This window comes from Diadema antillarum, unplaced genomic scaffold (genome assembly GCF_040938485.1).
Source record: "Diadema antillarum isolate AM-2024a unplaced genomic scaffold, OU_Dant_1.0 scf00000132, whole genome shotgun sequence".
NCBI lineage: Eukaryota > Metazoa > Echinodermata > Echinoidea > Diadematoida > Diadematidae > Diadema > Diadema antillarum.
This window is the reverse complement of record NW_027271021.1, coordinates 1,361,474-1,385,297: the sequence shown is the minus strand read 5'-3', so window position 1 is coordinate 1,385,297 and position 23,824 is coordinate 1,361,474. Positions and strand designations below refer to the sequence as shown.

The 23,824-nt window shown below is 39.5% G+C and overlaps 1 protein-coding gene across 1 annotated transcript in view; it reads right to left on the bottom strand.

The window, feature by feature from the left end:
- The window catches only part of LOC139720726 (sodium/glucose cotransporter 4-like), a 66,687-nt gene extending 44,687 nt beyond the window's left edge, over positions 1–22,000 (bottom strand). Inside the window, exons 1-3 of the mRNA XM_071632082.1 lie at positions 21,861–22,000; positions 3,508–3,579; positions 2,638–2,742 (exon numbers count right to left, since the gene is read on the bottom strand). Of these exons, the coding sequence (XP_071488183.1) occupies positions 2,638–2,742; positions 3,508–3,579; positions 21,861–21,944 (261 nt within the window). The 5' untranslated portion in view covers positions 21,945–22,000. The remainder of the gene's footprint in view (positions 1–2,637; positions 2,743–3,507; positions 3,580–21,860) is intronic.
- Between the last annotated feature and the right edge of the window lie 1,824 nt (positions 22,001–23,824).

Genomic DNA, 23,824 nt, shown 5'->3' with positions numbered 1-23,824 from the left:
ATAGCAGTGAAAGTTATTATATCTTTGTTTGTTCGTTCGTTTATTTGTTTTTTTTGGGAAGGGGTGTTTCGGTTTGTTTGTTTTTTTCTTTGCTTGTTTTTTGCTAACTTGCAATTTTCTTGCTACTGACATAAGAATAAAAAAGGTCAGTACGTTTGTACGACTTAGGGACATCTATGTTTCATAGTTTTAAAAAAAAAAATCTCTCACAATGACAATCTGGCCAGGGCCATACTATCAGTATACCATAGGCAAGTGTCTATTCTTTTGATTGCTTGATTTTGAGTTATATCTGAATTGGCAAAGCAGACAAGTAGTACCTTTTCTTTCACACTAGGTGTCTTCTTTCAAAATTACGGAAGGATGAAAATAATATTTGCCAGACCATTGAGTTAACATACACAATTAGAAGCATAGAAGTACTTTGAAAATGATCTACATTAGAGCTTGAGAAACCTTGGAAAGACTGTGGAATTTTTTAACACTGACTAAATATTTTCTGTTCATCAAAAAAGACTTCACACTATTTGCTTGCAAGTAGGATTATTTTTTTTAATTTGTATGGCAAATAAGACTTCTCATTGGTGGCCTTACAGTGATAAAGTTTCTAATAGATTGCTAAAGGAATGGTTCTATGTAAAAGGGCAGCAATGTCATTTGCTTGTTCAAGTATTTTCACTTTGCTTTGCACAGTACCAGTTAATACACACTACCACTTAATACACACTATCCTATCATTGCAAGAAATAGCCTGAACTGATTTCATCTTTGAGTCAGTTGAAAGTTTTAATGTGCATGAATTATTTCCAGATAGTCTGCTTGTTATTTTTTTTTCTCTCTCTTTCCATGGACGAAATTTGGTTTCTGGTTCATGCTTTTAGACAGCCAAAGGCTATCGTATGGCTACAGTCTGTTGTCCAAAAATATATCTACCCTACACTTTGGGGCATTCATAATATCCATCAGATCAACATAATTTTCTGGGAAGATATTTTTAAACCTGTCGAAGATGAGTCCCGAACATATTAGGGCAGGTGTCCATGGAGAAATGCGTAGCAAAATCATTCCGTTCCCAATGGGTTAAAAGTAAAAACTCCTTTTTTCTTATTGTGGTGGTGGAGGGAGGTGGGGATATAACACATTTTGTCTATACCCCCTTGTGGTTCTCCTAAAAACCTCATCAGATCATTTATATGCATTTCTGGTATCAACATCATTTCCCCTGCTGTTCAATAAAATTTTTGTACAATTAGTGTGGCCACTCCATAAATAATGCAGCATTCAAGGAAAACTCAGATAAATATTGTGTCAGTAGTCATTATATATAGATTATAGACCCCTTATTCGATAAGGACATGGATGTGTCTACACCATATACCCTCTGCAAACATTTTGTGAAATCTGCTCTTCAAATATTGCTGTCATCAAAAAGCTCAATTTCGATCCTATGTCTTACTTAATCAACATCCATAAAAGAGAATAGCTAGAAAAAATATGTTTCAAGCCCTACTGAGATAGAAGACATGAGGCTTAAGATCTGGAACACATGCACTTTCAAGCCTTGTTCTTCAACAAGTTGCCCTTGTTGTGGTGACCAGGGCATCGCATCACTGAAAAAAGAAAGCTTTTCAAAGCTTTTAAACATCTATTTTTGACACGGTGAAGGCAAGAGCTCACTAATACATTCACAATTCCACACTAAGCCCTTTATTTTCTGGCTCCTCTGCAAACACAAACATAGGAACAAGCTCCCCTCCCCTACTCTCTATCTCTGTCTGTTTCACACACACACACACACACACACTTTCTACCATATCTGTCAGTGCAGTCAAAGCAGAGAAATGGTGAATGGAGCTACACCCATTGTGAGCTCACATGTGAACTTCCAAATACTCTACTATCTCCTGAATAGGGCTAATCTTTCTGCAAATATTCACACTGGCTTTTGTTATTTTGCCCCTTCCTTTTCCTTCCTTTTTGTCATATTTCATTTTTCTATATATACATCAAATTATCAGAAAATCTATCCATCTATATTCTTAATATATTTTGTATTTATCTTGTATCAATTACTAATATCTTTTTATGTCTATCTATCTGTTTATCCGTGTGCCTATATAGATGCTTACCTACCTATCTTTTACCTTATAATGTATCTACCTAGTTATATCTTTCGGCCTATGCAGTGTCTGTATCGACATAAATCTCTTCATAATAATCTATCCATCTACCTACAGTGTACCTATTGATTTTTATGTATATCTACGGATCTTTCTACCCACCTATCTACATGTTGATCTATCAACCTATAGTAATTCTTATCGATCTATTTGCATATAATTACATCAATCTTTCTCTCTCTCTATCTATATATCTATCTACTTTTCAATCTATCTATCTATCTATCTATCTATCTACCCTTTTCTATGTTTATCTCTCTATCTATCTATATCTATATCATCTGGTACTTCAAAATTATGTAAACCCTAAGAGTTCATCAACACCCACCAACACAAAGTTTGTCTTTCTTCCATTCAACCAGGCTGGATTTAAGCCCTTGTGCAAAGGTAGGACTTCCTTTCTCTTGTGTCCTCTACCACCCATTCTGTAAAAGACAGAGGAATGAATACCACTTACATTGAGCTCAAAGGCACCAACGCCCAACCCTGAAGACGCTCCAGAGCCAGCCAGGCCGATGAAGTGTTCACTGCCGATGTTACTGGCAAAGAGAGAGGCTCCTACCTATGATTGGAACATAAATTGTATATGGGGGACCAATATTCTCAAACAAGCAATTACTGGTACCATGATTGCACAAATGGGAGGATATACTTCACTGTAACACAGATTTAGAGTCAAACAAACATCACATTCTTAAAAGGTGATTGGTTTCAAAACACAAACACATCCTTGTCAGCAAAAAGGCACTTTGTACAACAGAAAACATGATGGTGATAATTTATTGCAATAATAGTCAATATTCTTCAGTAAACACATGCGCAAATATGCATTCTCTCCATTATCATAATAATTATCATGTCTGTATGAAATATGACACAGATATAAAGGTTCTGAGTAGTAAAAGCATGGGGATCAGCAGATACTTAACTGTTTAATACCTAATGATGAAATACTTTCAAACCACTTAAAATTGGTTTCACGAAACACTAGTCCCATTTAATATGCAGACTAATGCACTTTTGAAATAATGCCACAAATGTATGGATTAATGAATCCAATTTCAATTTAATGAGCATGTAGGTAATATGGAATATGTATGTTTTGGAATAATGAACCCCATTTCAATTTGGGATTTTTTAAATTCAAAATGAACAATGAACACTTTTATTCAAAATGATCAGGAATAACGAAGATCATTCATGAAATCATCATCAAGATCACTAATAAACATGGATTTGATTATAAAAATTATGTGAGCCATGCTGGTCCTTGAAAAAAAAGGTACATGTTGGCACCATCACCTGGAAAAGACAAAGCTCTACTCACAGGAAGCCATAACATTGCTCCTCCAGCTAGAAAGTAGCCTTCTGCGCTGCCGCGATTGGATCGAAACATCGACTGTCAAAGAAGAAGAGGGAAAAAATGTAGAGATATTCACTTTGGCCTTTTAGAAGTCATACATTTTCAACAAGTATGGAAGAAAATCAAATGTATGACAGCCCTATCATTCTACTCTCAGTTAAATGCATACGAACAGAAGCATTCTTGTTTATGCAACCATCACATTTGCACATTATATTCAAACTCATCTGTAACATAAACCAAAACCAAGCAAGCATAAATGAGCAAGCATAATTTCAAACCAACTCAATGTAACATTTGTATATCTCACATGGCGAAAACACAATCAGTTGCTGATGATCGTCACTGAAAATGGATAAACTTACAATTCTAACTTATATGAAATTCAGCACCATCCTTCTTCATTTAGTTTCATTTATTTCATTTCATTTCATTTATTTAATTTCTTGGATTTGTGTTGCTGAAGAGGATTGTTTAATACCTTTTTCATGTGGGTTGATCACTTTCTGACGATGAATATGGAGGAGCGAAAATGATTATACCTCATGTTCATGGTAGAATTTATATTTTCATGGGGTATTGTGCACGAATTTATTATGTTCATCATTTGGAAAACATGCAATCATGAATGCGAGCGCAGATATCGGGTGGAGGAAGGGTGTATGGAGGGAGGGCATCCCCTTTCCACTAAATGCAAGGGAGTATCTGCATTTTTGGAATTGAAATTCAATAATCTGGTGCACATTTTTGGCGGAATATCTGAAGTTTTCATCCAAAGAGAAGAACAGAAAAGAAAGATGATGTGTTGCTCTATCTATAGTGGTTACCAAAAAAAAAAAAGACAAAAACTGAGATCTACCATTTTTAGTTATTGGGATAATGGTGTTTTTGGTTTTTCAGGATATTGCGTTGTCTGCTCTACGACCATCCGATAAAACCGAAAATATATAGATGACACTATCAATTTACTGTAAAATCAAATCATCTCGAATATCCCTTTAACATCACACGGAAAACATTCTGCATGTCCAAAATAAGTAATACCAAATTACTCAATGTTTGAAAAGACACCCACGTTTTAAACACACCTCCTTCACGGCACAATCTGAGATCTGAAATCTGATTACACTACCACTGGTACAACCTTGTATCCGTCATTGATCTTGCAACAAGTGTAGCAGAAGTAAACAGGTCACTGGAGAAACATATTTTTTTTTTTTTTTTTTTTTGCTCTATCAAAGTTTTGGCACGCAATTTGTGTACAGTTCCCACTATTCAACTCCTTTATACATGCACGGGTGTGTGAAGAACCATTGTGTTTAACATTATGTACTTTAAAAACAGCAAAGTTTCACAATACATTCAGAGATGGCTTGCAGTGACAAAATATTTTGAACTACTACCAAAGTAGGCCTACCCCATTGTGAGACAGTGCAATGAAACTGTGCTTTGTCCTTGAGATGACACAAATATTGTGGGATCTGAAAACAGAATAAGGTTCCTTTTTCCGACGGATTGTTAGTCCAACAAGACAAGTCCCCAAAGGTGTCTTGTACATTCATGTAGAAGAAATTAATGTTTTCTAACTCCCGAAAGTTCATTGACCCCGCCTATGACATTTGACCTCGTGGTGACCTTCATCTCCCCAAGGAACATTTACCAGCCAAGTTTGGTCACAAATGAACATATGGATCAAAAGTTATGAGCCAAATTGAAACGCGCTGTAAAAACTTAACATTGGGCCCTAAAAGTTTGTTAACCCCTGTCTGTGACCTTTCACCTTGTGATGAACTTCAACTCCCCAAGGGACATGTACTATCTAAGTTTGGTCACAAATGGTCAAAGGGATCAAAAGTTAAGCCATAATCGAAACACGGCATAAAAACTTAATAAGTATTCATCATTCTCCCCAAGGAATTATTTACCAGCCCAGTTTGGTCACAAATGGACACATGGATCAAAAGTTATGGGCCAAAATCGAAACGCGCTGTAAAAACTTAAGATTGGGCACTAAAGCTTTGTTGACCCCTGTCTGTGACCTTTGACCTTGTGATGACCTTCACCTCTCCTAGGGAAATTTTCCATCCAAGTTTGGTCACAAACGGACATAAGGACCAACAGTTATGAGCCATAATCAAAACACGGCATAAAAACTTAATAAGTAATTCGTTCCTAAAAGTTTGCTGACCCCTGTCTGTGACTTTTGACCTTGGGGTGACCTTCAACTCCCAAAGTAACACCAACCATCCAAGTTTGGTCACAAACGGACATAGGGATCAAAAGTCATGAGCCATAATCAAATCGCGCCGTAAAAACTTAACATTGGGTCCTAAAGTTCATTGACCTCTCCCTGTGACCTTTGACCTTGAGATTACCTTAATGTTAACTTCGTACAACCACTCTTCTCTCCAAGTTTAATGGAATTTGAAGTCCTCAGTAGAGAGTTATTCAAATTTTTGTAACGTTACGGACGGACGTACGGACGGACGACGGACGTACAGACGCAGCAGGCGATCCCTTAGTCTTCCCTAACCTCCGGTGGGCTTGATAAATATGAAAAGAAAGAAAAAAGGTTCATAATTTCAAAGGTTCGTTAATCTGAAAACAACATAATGTTTGTACACTTCCGAAGATCAGTTAGACACTTCCTGCTCATTTCCGATCTTTTAGTTGAGGATTAGCGAACAATATGTGTTTCGAAATAAAGAACCATTGGAATAAAGAACGGTATCAAGCTTATTTCATTTTCGGATTAACAAACATTTGGAAGAACGAACATCACCTGATAAGTTGGCACACTGGAGTAAAGTCTTGAGTTCGAATCTTATGAGTGCACCTCAGAGCACACGATTTGTTTGTTTGTTTGTTTGTTTGTTTGTTTGTTTGTTTGTCTCTCCACCCAAGTGTATACATGGGAATTTGTCAATGCCAGGTAACCATTGGTAAGATTTCTTTTTGCAGTGTAGTGGCAAATTAAAGAGGCTACCCTGGACAAATTGGGGAAAAAATGTCATTATCATGGCATTGAAATGAATGCAGAAAGTTAAAAATCCTTTGTAACTGGGATGACTCCGACGATACAAGAGACCCGCAGGTCACCCGCTCACCTGAGTATCGCAAGTTCACCTTTCACGCAGTCACTAATCTAATCTATTCACAGCTCTACCAAAATTTGACCAGGCATTCTCAAGTAGAAGATGAAAATGTACAATATGGGTCTAAATTTTTTAAGATTCCTTAATTTTTTATTTATTTTTTTTTTTATTTTTTTTTTTATTTTTTTTTTTTTTTGGGGGGGGGGGATTGGAGGCCCCCTGGATCCCTCCCGGGTGGGGCATGGTGCCTATTTTAGCAAATTGAGATCCTAACCACCTAGGGATGCTACCTGCTAAGTTTGGTGAAAATCCATAATGAGGTTTTCAAGAAGAAGATAAAAATGTACAATGTAGGCCCCCATTTGGACCTCACCACCCCTCCCCCCTGCCCCCAAGAGGGGCATCCCTGGATCTGCTATCAACAAACTTGAAACTACAGTAATTAATGCACTAATTCATAGTATTATCTCAGCCCTATCACTTTTGATTCTAGAGAAGATTTTTTAAGATTCCTTAATTTTGGGAGGTCTTGGCCCCTTGGGCCCTCCAGGTGGGACACATGCAGTGCCAATTTGAACAAATTGAGATCCTATGCCCCTAGGAATGCTACCTGCCGAGTTTGGTAAAAATGAGTCAAGGGGTTCTTGAGAAGAAGTACAAAATGTACAATCTAGGCCCCATCAGGACCCCCCCCCCCCTCCCTCCCCGGGTCCCAAGGGGAGGGGGGCATCCCTGATTCCGATTCATCAATATACTAACTCATAGTATATAGCTCTCTCACTTCTGGTTCTAAAGAAGAAGATTTTTAAAGATTCCTTAATTTGGGGGGGGGGGGGGGCATGGTGCCCATTTTAACAATTCGAGATTCTAACCCCCTAGGGATGCTACCTGCCAAGTTTGGTGAAAATCGGTCATGAGGTTTTCAAGAAGAAGATGAAAATGTAAAAAGTTTATGCGCGACGCACGACGCACGACGGACGCCGGACGAAGAACGATCGCAATAGCTCACTTGAGCCTTTGGCTCAGGTGAGCTAATAATAATTATGCCCCCTCACTATCTATTGCTTTGATTACATTGATTTTGAAAATTATCCCATACAGCATGAAGGAAATATTTTCAATTTTATTCTATCCATCACATCAAATAACGATATTGCACTAATTCTAAACTCGCGTATTCGGCATTTATGGCTTTAGAGGGACATTTCAGCTAAATTTGGTAAATTACGATCTTGACCTTCGAACTTCTTCCCATAATATTGTCAGGCAATTCATTACTATTGTATACTTCTTGCCTTCTAATGATTACTTATAGCAACAGACGGTTTACAGTTCGTTATCCCTAAAATTTGATATTCCGAAGGTTTGTTATTCCGAAGGTGTTCATTTGGAAATCCACGCATTAAACAAGATTCGTTAATCACAAAACAAAATAAAGCTCGCATCCTCTTTTTTGTATGTTTGCGTGTATTATCTTTTGTTTTGTTTTGTTTTCTTTTGTTTTTACGAACGAACGTACTAAGTAGTAAACGTTTGTTTCCTTGTTTGTTTTTCTTTTCTTTTTTTCTTTTTTTTTTGAATGAGCGAACCTCCGGAAAAACGACCGTTATATCATTTTCGAATTAAAGAATATCTGTAAGGTATACATAATTTGTAGTATTTGGAAATAACGAACCATCGGAATAACGAAAGTTTGGAATATCTAACGAACATTATCCCATGATTCTTTTTTTTTTTCATAGATAATATTACTTTTCTTTCGGTCTCCTGATTGCGAAGACACTTTAAAACAATGTCTATTAACTGTGTAAACACGAATATATGAACGTGTATTCAAAATTTCGCACGAAGCTGCGGAAACTACGGAGATGGATACGATACCTTCATCCGAGGATTCCCACGCATCCCTTGTGAAGCGTGCAATGCATCCCGTCAATAGCCTTTCTCAAAGGCCTTGCTATTATTAGCCGTTGCCGGTGCTATCAACAGCGTGGGGGGCAGGGAGGTAGAACCACCTCCCTGGTGGGGCATTCTTGACAAATCCTCAGCCTCAACCCCACGCTGGTTCTTTCATTGAAAGTACGTTTGAAGGGCTATCATTATGTACTACTACTAGTAATTATGCTTCACACCAAACGTGTACACTCTCTGGCAACAAGTACAAAGAATGACAAAAATAAGTTGTATATTTGAATGCATAGGGGCAATGCATGGGGGGGGGGGGAGGGGGTGCCTGATTGTTTTATTTTGTCTTGTCTTGTTTTTTATTTCTTGCATGGGTAAAATATGAAAGCTTCACTCATCATACGTTTTGCGGAAGACAATGACTACGTAATATCGCTGTACTACTAAACATAAGTAGAAATGCCTTACGCTTCATCACAGACCTTTCTTCACTTTAAAATAACTTTTTTCCTCTTTATTGCGAAAAGAAAAGAAAAGAAAAAAGGCAAGTACCAAAATATGTCTCGCCCATTATACATATCATGTAAAAGAAATAAATATTTTCTAACTCCCGGAAGTTCAGTTACCCCGCCTGTGACCTTTGACCAAATCCCCAAAGGACATTTACCAGCCAAGTTTGGTCACAATAAACAGATATAAATGGGGATCAAAAGTTATGAGCCATAATTGAAATGCGCCATAAAAACTTAACATTGGGCCCTAAAAGTTTGTTAACCCCTGTCTGTGGCCCTTGACTTTGTGATGACCTTCAACTCCCCAAGGGACAGCTACCATACAAGTTTGGTCACAAAAGGACATAGGGTACAAAAGTTATGAGCCATAATGGAAATGCGTCGTAAAAACTTAACATTGGGCCCTAAAGTTTGTTGGCCCCTGTCTGAGGCCTTTGACCTTGAGGTGTACATCATGTTTGGTAAAATGTGTAATTTTGCATAACCACTCTTCTCTCCAAGTTTGATTGAAATTGAAATCCTCAGTAGAGAGTTATTCAAGTTTTTGTAGCGTTACGGACGGACGACGGACGGACGGTCGGACAGACGGCACAGGCGATCCCTTAGGCCGATAGTCTCTCCGTACCTCCGGTGGGCTCGACAATAAGGGCTGTTAAAAACATCTTCGCGGCTACTCAATAGTGCACACTGAAGTTGATTTAAGTTGAGTTATGATTGATGTCAAAAGATTTTGTCCTTCTGTATGCATAATTCGTATGTCGGCCAGGTAATGAGCGAACATCACATGAAAACCGTGAATATTGTATTACAAAATATACGATTTGGAAAGAATTAAACAAACTTTTATATTTTGTCAAAAATAAAACCGCGACTTTTACACATCAAACTTTGAGGAGTCAAACTCATGGAATATTGAAAAGCGTGTTTCATGATCGCCATTATCACGCTACACATGGCTCATATTTCACACACTAGTGCAAGTCTTCTTTTAGCAAAAGCAAAATCATGACAATACAACATCTAGCTGTTGAATTATCCCGTATCCGGGCACTTACCCCCTGGGCAACTACCCTCCAGATAACTACCACCCGGATAATTACCCCCCAGGTCTATTCCCCCTTAGGGCAACTACCCCCTGGACAATTACCCTCCTAGGGTAATCACCCTCCAGGGCCATAACCCCCTAGGACAACTACCACCCGGTCATCTACCCTCCTAGGGCAACTACCCCCAAGGGCAATTACCCCTAGGACATCTACCCCCTGGATATCTACCCCCTGGGTAACTACCCCCTGGATGACTACCCCCCGGATAATTACCCCCCAGATAACTACCACCCGGATAACTACCCCCTGGATAACTACCCCCCGGATAACTACCCCCTGGGTAACTACCCCCTCGGATAACTACCCCCCGGATAACTACCCCCGGATAACTACCCCCAGGATAACTACCACCCGGATAATTACTCCCCGGATAACTACCCCCAGGATAACTACCACCCGGATAACTACCCCCCCTAACCATACCCCGAACCCCCCCCCCCCCCCGCCCCCTCCTGATACGTACCTACTGGACAACCCTCCCTCCCCGCCCCCCGAAAGTTACCACCCGTTGTAATTTTTCTATAAGTTCATAACACCATATCAGAAGATGCACCTTTCTCTTACACTGTCATCATTTACTCTTTTGGCTTGTCATTTTCTACCGTTATAACACATTAGACGATAAACATAAGAAAAGGAGAGTGGATTTCACTGCAATTCATATTTCCTTAACATTAGCGAGGGACCCTTCGATATAAAGCCATACTTTCTGATAGGATCCGGGCACGGTTTTATGAAAGTTATCAGTCCTGACAAGCTGTCAGTTCCACACAATTACCAATCGTTGGAGGTCGATCAAAGCAGGTCCATGGTAACAAGTCAGTGACTCGAGCTTATCAATCAAGCAGAACCCATGGTTTTATTGAAATTGTTAGAGACTAACAAGATGTCATAACTGGCAACTTTTATCAAACGGTGCCCTAATCTGTCATAAGAGTAAAATTACAGCTTGTTTTACATACAAGTAGAATTGTGCTAGTTTTCAAATTAAATGTTCTCGACACTTTAAGAGGAAATCCAGTTCAAATATAAGTTAGTGTCATTAGAAAGAGTAAAATATTACGAGTTTAACGGTATTTCTTTTTTTTTTTATAAAACACCCCTAGTTGTTAACGAAGTCTTTTGTCCTGCACCCTCTTTTTGAATAGATCTATAGAGAGTTGTAGTTGACAGAATCCTTTTTACATTGTAGGGCTGCTCTGTTTTATCCCGGCCATTTCAAGAGTATTTTTTTTTCACAAAAACTTGAATCCTTCTTGGAATAACATGCTCCTTAATATTTCGTAAGGGGTTTCTAATTATCTCACCCAAAAGATGTTTAAAACCTGAAGTTAGGTCTCGACCAAAACCAGACGATATGATTTTTTTTTTCAATTCAAATAGCAAACGTTGTTCGAAAATAACAATGAGAGACGTACTTTTCTGGGGGAGAGTTATTGTAAGAGGGGTGATTGTTTGGAGCCAAATTTTAATAAGGAGTAATTGTCAAGGGAGGTAATGCTCTGCGGTGATCATACCAAGGAGGTGACAATCTCTTCCCACATCCTTGATATACTAGTTGTTAATGCCCAATAATGCAGTAGGGCAATTCTGAAATGAGCGTTAACGGTATAACAGTAATATAGTTACAAAATTGATGAAACAATACAAAGAAAGCACATTAAGACAGAGACGAAATACACAAATAAAGATACAGTGCACTCCCGTTACTAACGAACACGGTTATAACGAAATTTCGTTATAACGAAGCAAAACTTCTGGTCCCAAAATCATCGCCATTAAAGTCTATGGTACAAAATTCGCTTATAACGGAGACGGTTATAACAAAATTTTCGTTATCACGAAGTCTTTTCTGAGCGCCACTGACAAAGAAAAACAAAAGAAATGTGCTCCGTTATAACGAAATGCTGATCGCATTCGAAAATGCATAGCGGAACAAGCATTTTTAAAGCGTCTCTGCATGAGCGAACGCATCATTGAAAGTTCACTCCCGTGTATCACGCACAGTTTCCGAGGGGAACTTGCGTTATTGTAATCCAATAATCTGAATTCAGATAAGGTTTGTTTCATTCTTCCGAAGTCCTTTAATACAAAACACACAGATTCTGATACAACTAAATGTCCGTTAGTTCGGAAATGAAAGAGGGTTTGTTATTAAGCACATTTTGGCGTTATTCCAAAGGTTCGTTAATCCGATAATAAAATATGGTCCTTATTCTTATTCTTATACGGTTCGTTAGTCCGAAAATGAAAGGAATTCAAAACGTTCGTTAATCGGAACATTACAAAAAGTATCGTTAATCAATGGTGGAAAAAGGAGAGTACACTAACAAAGCTTAAGAATTGCAATTCTTATAATCGTCTTAAGATAAATAAATCTTCGAAATAACAAACCTTTCTCATTTTTTTTTTTCATCAACAAAATTTCTTCGGAATAACGAACCTTATTTCATTTTCGGATGAAAAAGCCTTCGGAACAACGGACTTTCTGAATAGTGAACCTTTCTCTTTTTTTTTTGATTTATAAACCTTCAGAATGACGAACCTCATTTCATTTTCAGATCAACGAACCTTCGGAAAATGAACAATATATTATTTTGATCTAAATTATGAACTCTCGGAATAATGATTCTGCGGAAATGCGAATCTTCACATAAACAAACCATCGGAATCCCGGGGATGGCGAAACTTCGGAATAAGGAGCCTTCGGAGTAACGTACTTTAGTAAGAAAAAAACCTTTGGAATAGCGAACTGTAACCAAATCGTACACCGTCATTTTCTACACATGTGTGACAACACAAACAACTTTATGCTCTTTTTAAAATGTAATATTTAAACGAAATTAAAAAGGTAATCTCCCATTTCACATAGCTTTCCAGCGTATGATGAGGATTCAACAAACATAATTTTTTTATGCGTGGTTTCCTTCTTTTCGTTATGCATTGCATATTATATTTGTTCGGTTATAACGAAATTTCGTTAAAACGAAAAAAAAATGCCGGTCCTGAGCATTTTGTTTTAACGGGAGTGCACTGCACATGAACACAAACGAGATAAATCCCTTGTAATGAGAGAAAGAGGAAAGGTGAGTTATGAATGACAGGAATAGACTACCTTCACGGTGGACAGAGAAAAGCGAGAGGGAAGAGGAAGATGATGGGTCAAAACCAGGGCACGTGAGGCATGAGATATAAGCGCCTCAAAATAAAGAAGTGTTACATGGAGTTGTGGTAAACGATAGACGACTGTGGTAAAAAAAAATATAGTGCAAAAAGTTTAACTCATTCTGAAGTGTAACATTTCTTCAAAATGTCTTTAGTTCAATGGTAAAGGCATTCAAACTTAAAACTTTTTTATACTATCACTATCAAGAGAAATTCAAGATTTCGGAACAGTAAAAGAAAATACAGATTTAGCGAAAATAGTTTTGGTTAAAGGCATTGACATTTACTGTATTACCGGGTAGGATATGAAGGGACAGCTTCGTTTTTTTATGAACATAGAGTCAAAATACAGAGGGAGAAATTAAGCTTGTACACAAATCGTCCTAAATGCAAACGATACAAATCGTAAATCCTTAAGATGTTGTTTTCATAAGATGATGTATCAGTGTGGCATCTCCGTGATTCCTGGCAAATAATACAAAGAACTTCGTTTCCTGTAGTAATGATATTCTTTTTATTAAAAGTAAGATTGGGGGTGGGGGGGGGTGGGGGCAATGACCCGGAAGGTAGTTACCCAGGGGGTAATTGGCGTGGTGCACTGTCCTGGGGGTAATTTTCCTCTTGATATAGGGGAGGGGGGAGTTGTAGGCCTACTTATCCGGGGTAATCATCCATGGGAAGTTATCGGAGGGGGTAGTTATCGGGTGGAAGTTATCTGGGGTCTAGTTTTCGGAGGAGGGGGTAATCAACCTGGGGATAATTATCCTGGTGGTAATTATCTGGGGGGGGGGGTAGTTATCCGGGGGGTAATTATCCGGGGGGTAATTATCCGGGGGGTAGTTATCCGGGGGGTAGTTATCCTGGAGGTAGTTACCCAGGGGGTAGTTCTCCGCGGGGTAGTTACCCAGGGGGTAGTTCTCCGGGGGGGGGGGGGGGGTAGTTATCCAGGGGGTAGTTCTCCGGGGGGTAGTTATCCAGGGGGTAGTTATCCGAGGGGGTAGTTATCCAGGGGGTAGTTATCCGAGGGGGTAGTTATCCAGGGGTAGTTATCCGAGGGGTAGTTATCCAGGGGGTAGTTTTCCTAAGGGGGAATCGCCCTAGGGGGTGATTGCCCTAGGAGGGTAGTTGTCCGGGGGGTAGTTGTCCTAGGGGGTAATTACCCAGGGGGTAGTTCTCCGCGGGGTAGTTACCCAGGGGGTAGTTCTCCGGGGGTAGTTATCCAGGGGGTAGTTCTCCGGGGGGTAGTTATCCAGGGGGTAGTTATCCGAGGGGGTAGTTATTCTGGGGTAGTTATCCGAGGGGTAGTTATCCAGGGGGTAGTTTTCCTAAGGGGGAATCGCCCTAGGGGCGATATTAAAGGGAACACAAACCCAAAGAGCAATGTGAATTGAGTAAAAGCATTAACAATAGTAGAACACATCAGTGAAGTATGAGGAAAATCGGACAATCGATGCAAAAGTTATGAATTTTTAAAGTTTTGGTGTTGTAACCGCTGGATGAAGACTACTAGAGGTTATGACGTATGAGTGGACAACAATATAAAGAAAATATAAAAGGAATTCCACAAAAGTTCATTTTCTAGTAAAATGAAAGAGTACTTGACTAACCGCTTTCAGAAAGCAGGGGGAATAAGTGCTACCCCTAACATGTCAGTATCAAGTTGATGGAATGTGTAATTTTCATGAAAAATGATTTTTTTTTTGTGGAATTCCCTTTATATTGCCTTCATGATTATTGTAGTCCACTCATACGTCATAACCTCTAATAGTCTCCTTACCCAGCAGTTCCAACACGAAAACTTTAAAAATTCATAACTTTTGCATCGATTGTCCGATTTTCCTCAAACGTTCACTGATGTGTTCTACTAATGTTACTGCTTTCACTCAATCCACATCGCTCTTTGGATTTGCATTCCCTTTAAGTCTCAACCAAAACTATACGATCCCTTTAACACCACACCTATATTGTGTCACTATAATGACACTCTGGAGGCGCCATATAAAACGGTCCCCTTAAAACGACTTTTTTTGGTCACGCGATCATGATACACGGCTCTCCCCTGAGAGGAATAAAAGAGTTCCAATCATGGCTCGACTTGACTTACTTCTCAATTATGTCGTGGCCGATGATGAGGCACAAGCAAAACATCTTATACATAATTATCATCAAAGCTATAGTGCGTGTGTATAACTACAATAAAAAATCAAACATCACGACACATAATTAGTATGTCCGCAGTAACCTCGTAAAAAGAGTATACCATTCAACAATAAAGAAATATATAAAAAATGACATTAAAGAAAAATGAACTGTGTAGGGTCTTACACTTCCAGTGCACATACGATTCGAAGAGTTTCGTATGCGACTGATCCACTACATAAGTTGTGAAATTTGGAGGCTCTGTTTTGCTTTATTATTTGTTTTTATGCACACGCCCCGCTCTACTGTGAGTGTGATGTTCTTTTCCACTCGTGAAGTGTACACGTGTGCATGTAAACGTTTTTCGGGCGAATCTATCCACCGTGACCGAAACAAAAGCAGCTCTCCAAAAATTTGAAGAACGGCAGACGAAGGGCTTATGCTTGAGGTGACGAAGTGTTTGCTTGTATTTTGACTAAGAATTTTTACAGCTTCAAACCGAAAAGTGGGTAGCTCCATCGCGCTGCCTGGTGATGCCGTAGTTTTCCAATAATTTCCCCCAATCTATTCTACTATCCTTTGTACCAAGGTGATATAGTTCAGAAATCTTAGTATCCATACGCGTATATTTATCAGACCACTGAACAATAGTCACTACTGAACTTACAACCTACCGGTACTGTTTTGTATCATTATAATCACAGACAATTTTTCGCTGTGCCCTATAATTATGGAGATAACCGTCACCATAATGAGATTCGCGGTCGTAAAATGTCAACGGGTGGCGGCGTATGAACCCCGTTGCATTTCCCCCCTATACCCGCAACGCTCAGCTCTGTATACACTGGAAGAACTCGATTGGTAAAACTTTTCAAGTAAAAGAATTGTATGCATGAAATCGATTTAATCGTGGTTGACTTCAACGTATCACAGCGACGAGATTTATTTGATCCACCCCACTAATATTTTATAGATTGTGCTTCAATGTAACTTTCTTTTGTAAAACAAAATAAAGGCAATATCTATGCATTCTAACGGTGTACTTCAACAAAGGGAAACGTTTATACAAGGTCCAACTATACATGAGAAATTATGTAGTTAATCACATTTTGAGCTCACATTTCGTATAATATATATGCACACTGGGAATGAAAATGACAGAGAAAAAAAAAAAGGTTATTACGATATTTACCAACAAACAGTAAAATGAGCAAATACACTACCAAAGATTGACTTGCTAATGAATGATAATCTTGTCAACAAAATGAATCTTCCTTTAATAATTTCAACAAAGTCGACGATGCGCCTTGCGCATAATGTTATTACCATACGCAACGAAATCTAAACCCGTGTATATCACGCAGAAAAGCAAACCAATTATATGAATAAAATAGACGAGTTGCTGCCTCCTACAACGTTTGCTCACACACTCTTCTTCACCCAGATTACAGTTATTGCCGCTTGAAGTATTTTCGCTTCACGAACATCAAAGACGCGAGTCTTTTGAGCGATATTACTCACCCCTAATCCAACAGCTAGCACTACAATGAAGTAGAGAACAATAACAGCAATGTCAGCCTTTGCTAAATTCTCCCTTCCCTCCATGATGAAGTAGTGATCAATCGCGAGTTAGTGCCACAACTAAATGATTCCCAAGGTCGGATAATCGAAAATGAAATTAATATGAATAATATTGTAAACTTGCACAGTTCATTAGAGCTGTGAAGTATAAGCACTAATGCGGTGTCCAAGTGCTGTCCGTGGTTTATAATCAACGAGCTCGAGCTGACGGGCGCACAGTGGGCCAGAATGAGCTCAAAGTGCGCCAAAATTATATGCCGTGGTTTCTTTTTACCCAAATTTGGTGTCTAAGGGTAATTGGGGGCGTAGAATTGATTGAACATAATTTCAACCTCATATGACGTCACTGTGATGCTGTTTTTTCATTGGCTACCAAAAATCTGTCTGTAAATGACGAATAAAGCAATGCAAATCTTAGGCTGTTATTTTTTTTTCTTTAAAGATTAATTTATCTTTTCACATTCACTGACACTGCTTATCTACTACCATTGAATACACGATGCTTACATGTCATAGAAAGTGTATAAACATTCGGGTTTCGTTAAAAGAATCGAATTTATGCTGAAAGTTCCATGTTACACACGTACTGCAAAATGATACTGTTGTCCGTGTAAACTAGTTAGAATATAAGTTTATGATGTACGCTGTACGTTTGGGTGAATTTATTCACTTTATTCTATAGCAGGACATAAATGCGCGATATAAAATCAATCTCCGATATAGTTCTAATCTCTCTACTTCATATATAACCTTAGGCCTATGCCATATCAATTCATACAAGCGCAAAAACAATTTTGTCTAATTTTAATGGAAAGATAACAAATTGTGAAGTCAGTAATCAGGAAAATGAAAGGTTATGACTTAGCAGCTAAGAATGAGTCTGCCGTGTATGAAAGTTTACTTGGAAAAGCTAAAATAATAATTTTTTTTTTCATAATGAAAAATTTATCGAAATCACTATCATATGAAATTATAAATTCATCCACGTTCCACGGTGATTTTTTTTTTCTCATCAGCCGTCGGAAGCAAAGTTTTTTTTGCTTCCGACAACCCACAAAGTGTATGGGATCACAGTCTGATGAATCCGACTTGTATTGGTCGCCTATCAGGTCAATGTCAGACATGTCAGGCATGATCCGATGAGGCAAGATCGTCCGATGAGGATCACGCTAGCAATGTCTGACATTGACCTGCAATCGGATTCACAAACTGCGATCCTATACACTTTGCTGAGCGGCCGGAAAGCAGCAGACTTTGCTTCCAACGAGTAGCCGATAAGAATAAAATCTCTGTTTTGGTGTTTAACGTTCTATCTGCATATGTCAAGAGTAGGATCGAAGTACATGTATTTAGGTGTCCATACAATATGTATCGCAGTGGGAATACCTATGTTTACAGTAGTGGCTATGACAATTATGGACAATATGGCTATATGGCCTTGGCTATGTGCAATTATGTACTCTTTTATCTTCGGAGGAGGGGTCTTTTAGGTGCCGGACTAGCCCTATACATGTATTTTATAACTCTGTTTGCCTCTTATTCAGTGTTATTCATGTTTCTGTGCCTTTAACGTGCGAGAAAAAATAAATAAATAAAAAAAAATGCCGCCCTCATGCGGCCCCGTATGATATAACAGCATTCCTAAGCGGCTGCAAGGTCCAAAATAGGCGTAATGTGTCGCGGAAAATCGGCTCTAACACAAAAAGTGGCAGAAGGTGGCAGCCAAATCTGGTATCAGCTTAAAGCTAAGACATCAGGGAATGTGGTGGTAATAGAATTTAGTTGGAAATCCGTGGCAATCTAAACTTTTCATTAGGGTATATTAAAAAGACAAATAATTAGCCTCTTTTCCAGGATATTTAGCGTAAAATATTCATGAACATTAAGTTTCTTTGCATTTTTATGGCATTCATAACGTAAAATGAACTCTGAGAAATATGTGGGAGAAATTACAGGTTGATATCTCAAAAACTACACGTTGAAATTACTTATTTATTAAAGAGGTTACAATTTGCTTTGAAACTCTTAAAATATTGTATTTTGCTACTTCAGGTAGGAAATATACCCCTAGCGTGTACAACTCCCAACTTCATTCAGCTAAGAGGCCGTTCGAGGTTGTGAATATTCATGAGGGTGAAAACTACCCGAGATTATAGTGAAGATGAATGAAGCTGAACAGAAGTCATGTTGAACAAACGCCTTCCGGATAAAGTTTCTGTAACGCAACGCATGTGCTAGAATCGAGGCACCGATACACATTGGGTATAGATTAAAGAAAAAAAAAAAGGTGGGGGGGGGGGGGGACAACCGAAAAAGTACATAAGGAATTCCCAAAGTGTACAAACAATAAATAGGCATATCGTTATTAACTGTAAGGTGAAATATCATCGTGTATCTTCTTATATTACCAGATTCAAAGGAGACGAGATAAACGATAGAAACGTTAGCATTGAAAATGCTTTCCTCAGAACTATGGTTTCAACCTCAGACATAATATAACTAATATATTTATATAAACAAAGTTTGCTTTTACCCACTCTAAATGATAAAGATGATAATAAACATGAAAACATCAAGGCCTAAACGGACTTTAATGATCAATAATTATTGCATAATGAATATAACTTCAATGATACAGGTTATTATGAAGTATACACGTAACGCGGGCTGGACGAGAATCACACATTTACTGTACATTCATTGGCTATCGGTTGAAAAATGAGAATTTGAGATCTTGTGATCAATAAGAAACATCGAGAACAATTAGAATAAAAACTAAAAGTTAAAATATTGTGCTGAATCGACGAGCACCCAAGGATAAACAAGGCATTGTGATCCTGTGTATAATTATAAGGTATAGGCCTGATATAGGACACGCCATCTTCATAGATTATTATTCGCTGCGAGTATTTCCAAACATCGTGTACACGCTGGTTAATGATCGTCGCTTGAGGGGGGGGGGGGGGGGGGGACTCACGTGATAGCCTACACTTTCGGCTTTTCACTATCAAGGCAATCTTCCAAAATGGAAGCATCGTTAAGTCAAGTGCTAGCTCGACATTTTTTTTTTTGCCTTTATTTTATTGCTCATAAAGATGATTCATCTCGAGGAGAAAACAATAATAGCCTGACAAGGAAGTCGATATATAACGAGGTTGCCAGATAATTATTACGCTGTATGCACGATAACAGTGAAAAAAAAATGAAATGAAAAATTAAAAAACAACTATGTATTACAGTGCATGTATACTTCATTCTTAATGTATTACCACGTGTTATTCGTTTAAACTTCACATACAAAGAAAAAAAAGGAAAAAAAAGACTGAAAGCACTGGATGTGAAGTGTGCTTTACTGCTTATTTGTATTGTCTTGCGTCTTTGCACTTTCCTTCTAACTATAGACCTACCTGCACAGTGTCAATAATAACAACAATAATGATAATAAAATGGCAATGATAATATCAATAGTAATAATCATTGTAACTCTTACTGGTGGGTTATGCGTGTGTGCGTGTAGCTCGTAGATACATTTTTTTTTCATCGTATGGAAATTCTAATATAAATATTTGAAATTCTGTTATAAAGATTACAAACCCACTAAAACAAAGACCACATGCAGGAATCATTTCTGAGTGTGCCGGGAAGGAAGGGGGAGGGGGGGGGGGGGAGGGGGGAGGTGAGTGGGAGGGGCTGGGGGAGGGTGCCAGTGCTACCTTCTGACCTTGACCATGCCAAGCATTGCGACGGAGCGCCCTTATCGAAGATCCAACCCACCCACTATACCCCCTAACACAAAGCACATACATACACACACACACATACACACACATGCATACACAAAGATACAAATTGGGAGTCGTGTAAGAAACTATAATACAGTTGTACATGTACTTTTCTTTACTATTGGAACGCAATATAACACCCCAGACGTACAGTTACAAAAAAAGTTACATATTTTATGCTGGTCTATTATCTCTGGGGCCGGGCGGGGATGGACCGTGTGAGCAGTGAGCAGCTAGCAACTAGCAGGGGGGGGGGGGGGGGGGGGGGTAGTGTAATCGTAGATTCACGATCGTTCGATGCGTTCGCAAAGTTCTATTCTCCCATTTATATTTCATCAATCAGGCTTGCGTGCGTATACCGTACATGATAATGACTGTTAATATCATCGCAACCCCCCCCCCCCCCAAAAAAAAAAATACATGGATTTAGTCACAACACTGCATGCATGCCATATATCTATCTACTAAATACTGTATGCGATGCAATGACAGTACGTGTATACCCCCTCACCTCACCGACCGCGGCGAATGCTGTGTTGTCATAGCTTTCATTTCATCATCAATTCCTACAACTTTTCATTGCTGATAAGCAGTGATAGCTGGATCATCGCTTTAGGATCATCCAATTATTGGAACATTATCCTGACCAATGCAAAATGTGTACACCGAAACATCAGAGAGAGCGGGGGGGGGGGGGGTGGGGGGAATTACTACGGTCTACGTGCAAGGGACATGTTTACAAACACATGAACACGTGCATACTCTTCGTAGTACCGCGCAAACATTCTGCAACCATCTGGATGGTTCTTTGACCACTGTGTTTGCGGCCGGTGTGCACTCTTCATTCTCGTTTACGTGACTGAGCCACAGGCCGCCGCGGGTTACATTGGTTATGTCCGCTCGTTCAGGCGCACGGTCGGGGAGGGAAGAAGCGACGAAAGGCGGGGAAGGGTGTGCCGCGACAGGGGGAGGAGCGGAGGAGTGACAGTAAACAACAACGGAAAAGAAAACATCAGTTTTCTGCATACTCACCCCTAAACCGACAGCTAACACTAGCACAAAATATACGACGATGACGCCGACATCGACTGCGGCTAAACTTCCTGTTCCGTCCATGATGTGGGATCTTTCCGATCTGCTCATGCACCAATTTGTATTTTCCGCTGGGGCTTTATGGGAGATATTCGCCGTCTGTTAGCCCACGCAGCGCTGCAGTCGCTCGTCGCGCGCTCATCATACTCATAGCCGGGTACAGTGTACTAGTAGTTTGCCACGCATTCGCTCAGTCGAGGATTCACATGACGTGGACAACGCAACGTTGTTTTGGAAGGGTGTATTAAAGTACCCGAATTCGTATCCAGGCAATTACCCCCAGAGGGCAATTACCCCCCGGGCTTAATACTGGTTAGTGGTAAGGTTAGAGTAAAGATTAGGGTTAGGTTTAGGTTTAGGGTTAGGAGTTTGAGTTAGGGTTAGGATTAGGTTCAGGATTAGGATTAGGATTAGGGCCAGTTGAAGGGTCCGGGGTAATTGCCCAGGGGGTAATTATTACCCTAGACCCGTTTTGGGTGTTGGGAGCTTCCACCTCTTTACTAAGTTCGTGTTTTAAAAAAAAAACAACAAAAAACAAAAACAAACTAGAGAGGGGCCGTCAATAGTCTGGCTTCCAGACCCTCTGCCCATACTATTTCGCTATCCATGATATTGACGCCATCAACGTCAAAAACTAGTATAGTTTAAGTTGATTTTCTCGCGCCTTTGCCTTCGGCAAAGGCGGCGACTTCGTCGCCGCGGAGTCCAGTTGGCAAAGGGTCTGGAAACCAGACTAGGCCGTCAAAGGCGGCAGACCCACGCCTAAGTACAAAGTCGGGGTAAACATAATGTGCATTCGGTCATCTACCAGAATTCGGCCACTTAATTGCCAGTGTGCTTTATCACCAGCCAGTGAGTTCTACCAAAGATCGTACACTGAAGTGTACGATCTTTGGTTCTACAGTCACATCACACGCAAATCACATCATTACACATACGGTATTAACACTCATTCACGTACAGGAAAGTCCTTAAGTCTCCTCCACAAATCCATCGAAAATCCCAAATTCCACCGTCAAAAGTGCAGAATCGGAACTTTTCCAAGCGCGCGCGAATTAAGTCCAGTTTTAAGAGTATTGTCTACGCGACGGGTCGCGGAAAAAGCGCTAAAAATCGAGAAATACGCCGTTTTCTTGCGGGATATTTTGATTATAGCAAGCCGAGAGTGTGATGATATCAAAGGTCGTATGAGTGTACGATCTTTGATGGTATCCACAAAAGCGCAAAAGAAAAACAAAATTTACGTACCCCCTCGGCAATTACCCCTATGATTAGTGTCTACGGGAATTATTCAATGCGAGGGTTGAATGCAAATGTCTACTGCACCAGTATTCGGCCACCAACGAGCGCCGCAACGTCCCCGGTGCAATTTTGCACCAACAGTGTAGAGCGCGATGCATTTTCAGCGGCCTTGCACACGCATTGACATTGAGCACGCATATCGTGCAGTGTGACTGCGACCGAGCAAAATGCTCCTCCAACGAAAAAACAATCAACGTTAATTTGAAAAATCATCAAAATACGGGCCAGTTTGTGATGACGGAGAACGAACTTTCATAAATCTAGAAGGACATAGTCCCTCAAATAGGCCTAAACGTAAATTTCGGAATTCTTACAAACATTTGAGCAGCGAAGTCGGATCGTTGGGGAGTTTATGTTTTCGTATGGTAGCGGAAAATCGCAAAGTGAGAAACGGGAAATTTTCGGAATGGTCACTATACCATGGGGTCAAAACTTCAAGGTCACTCAGAATTTGCAAGGGTCAACCGATTATCACCAAAATCTAATCGATTCTTTCCTGCCATTATCCAAACATCCCCATAACATTTCGTGCAAATCCGTTTACCCGTTCTCTTGTTATCTTGTACACAAACAAACAAACAAACAAACAAACAAACAAACAA